At 43.0% G+C, this 10,000-nt stretch overlaps 2 protein-coding genes and 1 long non-coding RNA gene across 6 annotated transcripts in view; 1 reads left to right on the top strand and 2 right to left on the bottom strand.

The window, feature by feature from the left end:
- The window catches only part of LOC122255392 (transmembrane protein 53), a 74,908-nt gene extending 70,203 nt beyond the window's left edge, over positions 1-4,705 (bottom strand). For 3 of the 4 annotated variants that reach the window (XM_043019445.2, XM_043019444.2, XM_043019443.2), the window contains exon 1: positions 4,228-4,705. The gene's annotated coding sequence lies outside the window, so the exon portion shown is untranslated. The remainder of the gene's footprint in view (positions 1-4,227) is intronic. The other variant, XM_043019446.2, reaches the window with a different exon arrangement.
- LOC147471621 (uncharacterized) overlaps positions 1-8,680 on the top strand; it is a 26,738-nt gene extending 18,058 nt beyond the window's left edge. Inside the window, exon 2 of the long non-coding RNA XR_015191176.1 lies at positions 6,135-8,680. This is a non-coding gene — a long non-coding RNA (uncharacterized LOC147471621). The remainder of the gene's footprint in view (positions 1-6,134) is intronic.
- Positions 8,459-10,000, bottom strand: part of tex (THO complex 3 homolog tex) — a 15,297-nt gene continuing 13,755 nt past the window's right edge. Inside the window, exons 5-6 of the mRNA XM_043019447.2 lie at positions 9,662-9,815; positions 8,459-8,899 (exon numbers count right to left, since the gene is read on the bottom strand). Coding sequence (XP_042875381.1) covers positions 8,789-8,899; positions 9,662-9,815 — 265 coding nt within the window. The 3' untranslated portion in view covers positions 8,459-8,788. The remainder of the gene's footprint in view (positions 8,900-9,661; positions 9,816-10,000) is intronic.

Genomic DNA, 10,000 nt, shown 5'->3' with positions numbered 1-10,000 from the left:
GTAGGAAGCGACTGGAGAGTGATGACGAGAGGGTGAGAGGGAGGGAGAAGAAGACGGAGGGAGGAGAGAGTGATGATGAGGGGTGAGAGGAGGGAAGGGAAGGAGAGAGGTGAGAAGAGGAGGAGAGAGTGGAGGAGAGGGAGAGAGAGGGAGGAGAAGAGAAGACGAAGGGAGGAGAGAGTGATGATGAGAGGGTGAGAGGGGGGAAGAAAAGACGAAAGGAGGAGAGAGTGATGATGAGAGGGTGAGAGGGAGGGAAGAAAGACGAGGGAGGAGAGTGATGAGAGAGGGTTAGAGGGAGGGAAGACGGGCGGAAGGGAGGAGAGAGTGATGATGAGAGGGTGAGAGGGAGGGAAGAAAGGACGAAAGGAGGAGAGAGTGATGATGAGAGGGTGAGAGGGAGGGAAGAAAGTACGAAGGGAGGAGAGAGTGATGATGAGAGGGTGAGAGGGAGGGAAGAAAGGACGAAAGGAGGAGAGAGTGATGATGAGAGGGTGAGAGGGAGGGAAGAAAGTACGAAGGGAGGAGAGAGTGATGATGAGAGGGTGAGAGGGAGGGAAGAAAGTACGAAGGGAGGAGAGAGTGATGATGAGAGGGTGAGAGGGAGGGAAGAAAGGACGAAAGGAGGAGAGAGTGATGATGAGAGGGTGAGAGGGAGGGAAGAAACGACGAAAGGAGGAGAGAGTGATGATGAGAGGGTGAGAGGGAGGGGAGAAACGGCGAAAGGAGGAGAGAGTGATGATGAGAGGGAGAGAGGGAGGGAAAAAAGAAGCGAAGGCGAACAGAGTGATGATGAGAGGGTGAGAGGGAGGGAAGAAAGGACGAAAGGAGGAGAGAGTGATGATGAGAGGGTGAGAGGGAGGGAAGAAAGTACGAAAGGAGGAGAGAGTGATGATGAGAGGGTGAGAGGGAGGGAAGAAACGACGAAGGGAGGAGAGAGTGATGATGAGAGGGTGAGAGGGAGGGAAGAAAGGACGAAGGGAGGAGAGAGTGATGATGAGAGGGTGAGAGGGGGAGAAGAAACGACGAAGGGAGGAGAGAGTGATGATGAGAGGGTGAGAGGGAGGGAAGAAAGTACGAAAGGAGGAGAGAGTGATGATGCGAGGGGGCGAGGGAGGGAAAAAAGGACGAGAGGAGAGAGTGATGATGAGAGGGTGAGAGGGAGGGAAGAAAGGACGAAGGGAGGAGAGAGTGATGATGAGAGGGTGAGAGGGAGGGAAGAAACGACGAAGGGAGGAGAGAGTGATGATGAGAGGGTGAGAGGGAGGGAAGAAAGTACGAAGGGAGGAGAGAGTGATGATGAGAGGGTGAGAGGGAGGGAAGAAAGTACGAAGGGAGGAGAGAGTGATGATGAGAGGGTGAGAGGGAGGGAAGAAAGGAGGAGAGAGTGATGGTGATAGGGTGAGAGGGAGGGAAGAAAGTGCGAAAGGAGGAGAGAGTGATGATGAGAGGGTGAGAGGGAGGGAAGAAAGGAAGCAAGGAGGAGAGAGTGATGATGAGAGGGTGAGAGGGAGGGAAGAAAGGACGAAGGGAGGAGAGAGTGATGATGAGAGGGTGAGAGGGAGGGAAGAAACGACGAAGGGAGGAGAGAGTGATGATGAGAGGGTGAGAGGGAGGGAAGAAACGACGAAGGGAGGAGAGAGTGATGATGAGAGGGTGAGAGGGAGGGAAGAAAGGACGAAAGGAGGAGAGAGTGATGATGAGAGGGTGAGAGGGAGGGAAGAAACGACGAAAGGAGGAGAGAGTGATGATGAGAGGGTGAGAGGGAGGGAGAAGAAGAAAGGAGAGGGAGGGAAGAAAGGAGGAGAGAGTGATGATGAGAGGGTGAGAGGGAGGGAAGAAAGTACGAAAGGAGGAGAGAGTGATGATGAGAGGGTGAGAGGGAGGGAAGAAAGTACGAAAGGAGGAGAGAGTGATGATGAGAGGGTGAGAGGGAGGGAAGAAAGTACGAAAGGAGGAGAGAGTGATGATGAGAGGGTGAGAGGGAGGGAAGAAACGACGAAAGGAGGAGAGAGTGATGATGAGAGGGTGAGAGGGAGGGAAGAAAGTACGAAGGGAGGAGAGAGTGATGATGAGAGGGTGAGAGGGAGGGAAGAAAGTACGAAGGGAGGAGAGAGTGATGATGAGAGGGTGAGAGGGAGGGAAGAAAGTACGAAAGGAGGAGAGAGTGATGATGAGAGGGTGAGAGGGAGGGAAGAAACGACGAAGGGAGGAGAGAGTGATGATGAGAGGGTGAGAGGGAGGGAAGAAAGTACGAAAGGAGGAGAGAGTGATGATGAGAGGGTGAGAGGGAGGGAAGAAAGTACGAAAGGAGGAGAGAGTGATGATGAGAGGGTGAGAGGGAGGGAAGAAAGGACGAAAGGAGGAGAGAGTGATGATGAGAGGGTGAGAGGGAGGGAAGAAACGACGAAGGGAGGAGAGAGTGATGATGAGAGGGTGAGAGGGAGGGAAGAAACGACGAAGGGAGGAGAGAGTGATGATGAGAGGGTGAGAGGGAGGGAAGAAACGACGAAGGGAGGAGAGAGTGATGATGAGAGGGTGAGAGGGAGGGAAGAAAGTACGAAAGGAGGAGAGAGTGATGATGAGAGGGTGAGAGGGAGGGAAGAAAGGACGAAGGGAGGAGAGAGTGATGATGAGAGGGTGAGAGGGAGGGAAGAAAGGACGAAAGGAGGAGAGAGTGATGATGAGAGGGTGAGAGGGAGGGAAGAAACGACGAAGGGAGGAGAGAGTGATGATGAGAGGGTGAGAGGGAGGGAAGAAAGTACGAAAGGAGGAGAGAGTGATGATGAGAGGGTGAGAGGGAGGGAAGAAACGACGAAGGGAGGAGAGAGTGATGATGAGAGGGTGAGAGGGAGGGAAGAAGAAAGGGAGGAAGGAGGAGAGTGGGGAGACGAGGGAGGGAGAGTGAGAGGAAGAGAGAAGAGGAGGAGAGAGAGGATGAGAGAGGGGAGAGAGAGGGCGGAAGAAAGAGAAGGGAGAGAGAGAGTGATGATGAGAGGGTGAGAGGGAGAGGAAGAAACGAGGAGGGAGAGAGTGAGAGAGAGAGGGAGAGGAGGAAGAGAAAGGAGGGAGAGAGAGAGAGAGAGAGAGGGAGAGAGAGAGAGGAGAAGAGAGAGAGAGAGAGACGAGGAGAGAGAGAGGAGAGAAGAGGAGGAGAGAGTGAGAGGAGAGAGGAGAGAGAGAGAGAGAGAGAAGAGAGAGAGGAGGAGGAGAGAGAGAGAGGAGAGAGAGAGAGGAGAGAGAGAGAGAGAAGAGTGAGTAGAGGAGAGTGATGAGAGAGAGAGAGAGAGAGAGAGAGAGAGAGAGAGAGGAGAGAGAGAGGGGAGAGAGAGAGAGAGGGGGAGAGTGAGATGAGAGAGAGAGAGAGAGAAGAGAGAGGAAGAGAGGAGAGAGAGAGAGGAGAGAGAGAGAGGGATGTGAGTGAGAGAGAGAGAGAGAGATGAGAGGGAGAGAGGAGGTTGAGAGAAGAGAGAGGAGAGGAGTGGAAGGAGTGAGGGGAGAGAGAGAGAGAGAGAGAGAAGAGAGAGAGAGAGAGAAAAAAGTGGAGAGAGAGAGAGAGAGAAGTGAGAGAGAGAGAGAGAGAGAGAGAGAGAGAGAGAGAGAGAGAGAGAGAGAGAGAGAGAGAGAGAGAGAGAGAATGTGTATGTATGAGTGTATGTATGTGTGTGCATTTACCCTTACCTTTTCTCTATGCTACATTTTTACATTGATGACATTCTTCGGCATCGCTCTCTTTCGAGTCATGTTATTCATATCTCCATGTTACCATCTTAGTTGGCACGTGGTTTTCAGTTTTCCTTGTATTCTGCCTCGCACACTCCCGCCCTGTCGCGTTTTTTTTTTTTTTTTTTTTTTCGCTCTCTTACACTGCAGGTGGTTTTGTATGTTTCTTTTATTCTGTCAATGTCCGTTTCTCTCTGTATGTGTCTGTCCCACTGTCCTTCCTAAAGCTTGTCGACATCACCCTAATAAAACTGTCCGTACGTAATGTCTAAAAATATGTACCGGATGTAAACCCACACCCATGCCCACTCACATTTCCCCTTGTGTCACAACTCAGGGCATCATTCCTCCCCGCCTCTCTTTCACAGAATAATTAAAAGGGGGAGGAAAATAATGTTACAGCGACAGCTTACTTATGTGAAAATTCACCCTGTAACGGATCCCAGAAGCAACGCCCACAAGATCCTAGTCGGTGTGAAAGATACATGACAATCGTTCCCTTACCTTAAACAATCAGGAACTCCAACTCTCTGTGATCTTGGGGCAGAATTTTACAATATTCCGAGCCTCCACGGGCGAGCCAGAGAGGCAGAGAGGTAGATTAATCCCCTCTCTTTCCCTCTACCACACCTATCAATCAGTGAAATGAAGAGGGTTTGACGAAAACGTAAAACACACGTTCTCTCTGAAGGTTTGATGTGCGTTCGGCCTTCCCGCTCACCCCTGTTATCGGTGTTGCCTTTTGGTGCTCCTTTGCATCACTAACCCTTCCTCAATAATCTTAGATTGTCATGGATTTTCAGTATCGCAGGTTGATAGGGGTCTATATATCGCGCCGCCACGCAATACACTTTAACTTTTCTATGCCTTATCTGTAGGCGTGATTACGTGATATTCTTTCGCAACTCAGAACCAGAACCTTTGTTCTCCCTCGCGTGAGCAAACATCCCCAAGTTATTCAGGAAATGACATCTCTTCACACGAACATACGTACGATAAATGTTTCATTTTTTGTTGTTGTTGTTTATCATTACATAGAACTTCTCCCTGCTAGACTCGTTTAAGCAAACTAGAAAATATATTTCAATGCGCCATTTTGGCTTTGGGATTCAATGTTTTTCAGAAGTCATTGGCCTTTCCCTTCTTTTACTCGTCTTGTGTTGTTGTCTTGTGCCTATTGCGTAATAGATGACATCTCATCTTAGGAACAAGTTTTCCTATCTATATTTAGCAGAGGCGATTAGAATTACCTTAGCTACATCATGATTCACAGAGATTGTTTTGACTTTTGTTACATGAGTTCAAAATACATATACGTTCATGTTCACAATCGTTTGGAATTCCTTATTATATTTTTAAAGTTAGGGTGCTAAATTTATTATAAGCCTTTTTTAAACAAAGGGGGGATTGTTAGGTTCATACACTTATCAATTTTCATGTTTGTAAAAGATTTCCAGGTTATAATGAATGGGATTCAAAGTAGAGTCTGAGCTTCCACAGTAAACTTTTGTGTGTGTGTGTGAATAATCACTTTTTAATGAAACATAATATTTAAGTCCTTTTTTTACAGAAACTGTTCAATCACTGTTGATATCGGCATTAATTTATTATCTTAACCCTTGTCTATTGCGCCTTGATTGATCTCCCGAGCTTGAAGCACCGGTCAAAGTTTAGAGGGCTTACTTAAGTAATTAACGTCATAATCTTAGCCTTCAGATTTAAAATGGGATATCTGTGTAACGAATCTTGTGTTTTCGATTTATCTATCTCGTTTTGAAAACTATTTACAAGGAAGATATATAGATATATTGCTAGCGATTTTTTTCAGTACAGATAATAGTCTTTGTACAATATCTTTGGTCCTGACATAGCTCTTGCTGCTGCATCGCGTGCTTAGTGCACATAAACAAAGCTGTGCAATTTTCTCTAATAAGAACATTGTTGTTAAATGATCCCTTATTTTACGTTTATAAACATATCACGTTTGTTAGTCTGCTTGCAATTACGCTTGAACATTGTGGAATTTAATGCAGATGATTAACAAACTTGTAACTTAATACGGAGTATTATAATATAAAAGTCATGATATGCAGATTTACACAAATGCATACTTGGGAACATTTGAATAAATGCACGGACGTATACAGGCATTTTCTCACGTTGACTTAAGTGCGGTAAACATATCAATGGTGTCATATCAATGGTGTCCAAGATACTCTCTACCATTGCAATAGAGTCTCTGACATTCTCTTTGGCTTTTCTCTTACTCATTTATGCAATACGATCAGGTTAGGTTAGACCTGAACATTTCACATTTCCTGGGGTGGGGCATGCCAAGTCTGAGAAGACAAATGAGGTCACATGAGAAGGGTGTTTGGACATATACTGTGATGATCGGTTTTCCGTTGCAGACTCCCTGGCTCACGAGGGTTAGCACGGTGGGGAGCTTCTTTCACGAGCTACGATGAGGCTTTTACCACGAATGGACGCCGTTCCCAACCTCAGACCGTAGTAGGGCTCGCTTGGAGACCCTGCTGATAGGTCCCCAACCTCGCGTATTAGCACGGTGCCACGGCGACCCTGTCAAGAATAAGCCCTCAGTTTCACTTGTTAAGTTGCCTTATTAGGCACTTCATGTCCTGCCACTGCATGAGTCGATTAAAAAGTTATAGAGAATGCATAGCAGCCTCCGTGTCAAACGTAAAATGGAACACATAGTTCGGAGGTACTTTGAAACATAGTGGTTTAACCAGTTCCTTAGAACTGTGATATTCAGCTTGCTATTGGTGTAGAATATATTTCACTCACGGACATTATTTGTAAAATATCGATAATCAATAAGGTAGCAATGATTTCCAAGAAAAATGAGATCCTTTTATCTTTTCTGTAAATTATCCTAATAGACTACAATCATACCATAACTCTGCTAAAGTTTTGGACAAAATTGGAAAACGCTTTGTTTAGCTCAATTAGAATCCCATTTAGAAACCTTAGACGGAAGGCAGCAAACTAGTCGGTCCCTCCCAAATGATACCCCAGTATATGTCGTTTTCCGTCTCATTGCCATTGCAAAACTTTCACAAACTATGTAATTCTAAGCAATTGTTCCATTCTAACAAAATTACATGGTTAATATTTTGGCCATTCAATAATAGTTACACTCTCTGATCATACAGGATTGGTTCATATTCCTACCATTCTTTTCAGATAAAAAAGGTCTCTAATTCTTGCATGCAAAAATCCACCATATGTATACTCCTATTACATAACAGCCATCAGAGTATGTATGCATACATTTTCAAAGTCCTTTCAAACCTTATTGTGGATCATGTTACGAGGTCACTCTCGACCAGGCTTTATTTATTTATTTATTTTATTTTTCTTGAGCCTGATGCACATCCCTATATCTCTCCATGTTCTGAGGAGTACAAATATTCAGAGACTTTCACATTCAAGGAGAGATCTAGTTCGTCAAGACAGCTGTGTCCACCCAACTGTGAATGAGATGGAGCTAGTTGCTCTTGATTATTTTGACTTGGATTTTCTTGTGGTTCGGTAGATGGTTCTACAAGGCAGTTAGGTGAGGGGGGTCTCTGGTTTCCTTTCCCTATGATATTTGGGATGTGCTCGTAGGATATTTTTTGTTTTCACATATGTATCAATATTTAGCATTAGAAGTTTATTTGGTTTTCCTGATCCCCCCTTTGATCAGAACGAGAAATTGCACCATTTTGTGGTGACATTAGGACTAGGAAAAAAATAAATGTGGATCTGGCTAAAGAGAATTTGGATGAGATTTGAAGAATGATTTAAAGAACTAAAGGTCATGTTGAAAGGAAGTGATTACATAAGTTAAATGTGATAATGACATGCCCATCTAGCTCAACCTAACCCCACTAACCAAGGGGAACCTGTGATACTTGGAACGTACTTTATCTTCTTATATCCACTTTCCTATGTTTTCACATACCGCACTTCCAATGCATCTCTTACTGTCCAACACAGAAATACCATTCCTGAAAATATAATCAAGTGGTGGCAGTGAGTTTAGTATGTCCTAAGGATCAGTGGAAATCATAAGGTTACTACAACCTCACTGAGATCAAATATAGTTTGCTGCGTGCATATTTAGAGGAGCATTCCAGCTTTGTCCAGAGTAATACTGCAATTGTATTATTTTCCAATATTCAACAGTACCACACTAAATACATTTTCTGTGGTATAAAATGAACTATACTTGTTTGTATGGTAACAGACATAATTACTCATGGTAATTGTCAGCAATAATGATTTTTGTGTTTTTTTCTGCAAGTTTAGGAGATGGTTATCTTGATTTCATTGTTGCCTCTTGTACATGTCATTAGAAAGAGTAAGAATTTTAAATTGTGATAACTTAGTCACAATCCAGCCACTGCACTCTAATTTGATTACAATAGTTAATGTATTATTATTTGAGATAAACCATATTTATTTTAAAACATGTAATTAAGATCAATAAAAATTAGTAATACAGTGTGGAAGACTTACCCTTTATAACAAAGGCACATGCAAGCCATACAAAAAGAAAACATTAATAATAATAAACAATATGAAAATAACATGGAATCTGTAAAAAGAAAACATCTGAAAAGAAACATTTCCATTTAACATCATGGATGAACAAAAACACCTCATATCTAAAACATTTAAACACATACTTTAAACCATTTTTGGAGGAAAGAAAACTACATAAATTAAAAAAAGCTTTATTTCAGTGTCATTATATCAAAAGATACTATTTACGTAGATAATTTCTCTATTACATGACTTCACAATAGAGCAAAACATTATTATGCTTCCCGTTTACTGAACAAAATCAACACAATCACTCAAACATCTTTTAGATAAGACCGACGTGCAGCACATCAACAATGTCTCTCCCCCTTTTTTCTCTCTCTTTCCACCTCATCTTCTAAAAGAAAGAAAGAAAGAAAGAAAGAAAGAAAGAAAGAAAAGAAAAAAAGAAAAAAAAAAAAAAAAAAAAAAAAATCCCCACCACATCAAAACCCAAAGACTCGACCAGAAATCAACTCCGTTCCCCCGACAGACCCCAGAGCTTCACCGTTCCTGCGTCTCGGTCTCGCTCGCGGTCGTCCTTGTCATCGCAGGCGTATGCCAACAAGAAGAGTCGTGGATGCTGAAAGGGAAAGCAAGTGATATTATACTATCATCCATCTTGCAAAAGACGGGAAGATTGAGTATGGGGGTGGGGAAGCAGAGCATAGAGGAGCATTAGAAAATGAGGGAAGGGGGAGCATGAGAAGGAGGTGGTGGAGATCATACAGCAACGAGAAAAAAGAAGCAAAAAAAGGGGGAGAAAAATATATAATCAAAGTAAAGAGGAAAAGGGAGAAACGAAAACAAAAAATACATATCAAAAGGAAGAAAAAAAAAAAATTCTTACAAGTGAACACATAAACATGAATTTAATAATAAAAAATATAGTAAACTCCATAGACTGCTGACACATATCTACAATAAATGAGTGCCTTGTTACAATTTACTGCCTAAGCAAACCCCAAAAAGATGAGATAATTTTCAAAATTTACACATAACCTATCTTTACTTGAGCACAGGTGGCTGAACACTTTTGCAGAGCTTGCTGATTCTACAATATCTTTTTAATGAAGGTCTACTGACTTAATTTCCTTTTTTCCTTTTTCTAAAGCAAACCACAATATCCTTCAAAATTCATTACTTATTATAAATTCCAAATGAGCTTGCCACTTTCTTTTAAAACACAAATCCTCATAGAATTACTTTAAAATGGAACCAAATCTCACACTGTAACTTGAGTAAATGATCCACAGTTCCACAAAGCACTTCAAGTACTCTCTTGTTAATTAAATTTTCTAATATAATTTGGCTCTTGTAATTAAAATTTTCACAAACTCCTTACCCAGGCTAACGTAAAGGTTGGATATGCCACACTGATGTGTGCAACTCTCTCTCCTGTGTCAACATGAGCTATGTCGATGGTCTGGTCCTCGCTCCCCGATGCTAAAAGCTGGCCGTCGAAAGAAAAGCTCAATGTGCGAACAGGCCACTCCAATCTGGACAAGAGTGTTGATTAATTAGTGTAACGCCAATAATGAAATATATATGATGTACATTTTGCATATTCTCTTTTCTATTTGCTCTATAAACAATGCACAGACCCTTTTTTATTGTACTGTACTGCTGTTTTATCATAATACAGTCATGAGAAAATTCTCACAACTGCATACTTTTCTAAATA

Source organism: Penaeus japonicus, unplaced genomic scaffold (assembly GCF_977035675.1).
Source record: "Penaeus japonicus unplaced genomic scaffold, GWHDUDI00000001_assembly GWHDUDI00000007, whole genome shotgun sequence".
NCBI lineage: Eukaryota > Metazoa > Arthropoda > Malacostraca > Decapoda > Penaeidae > Penaeus > Penaeus japonicus.
The sequence above is the reverse complement of the archived record's forward strand: the minus strand, read 5'-3'. Positions and strand labels throughout refer to the sequence as shown.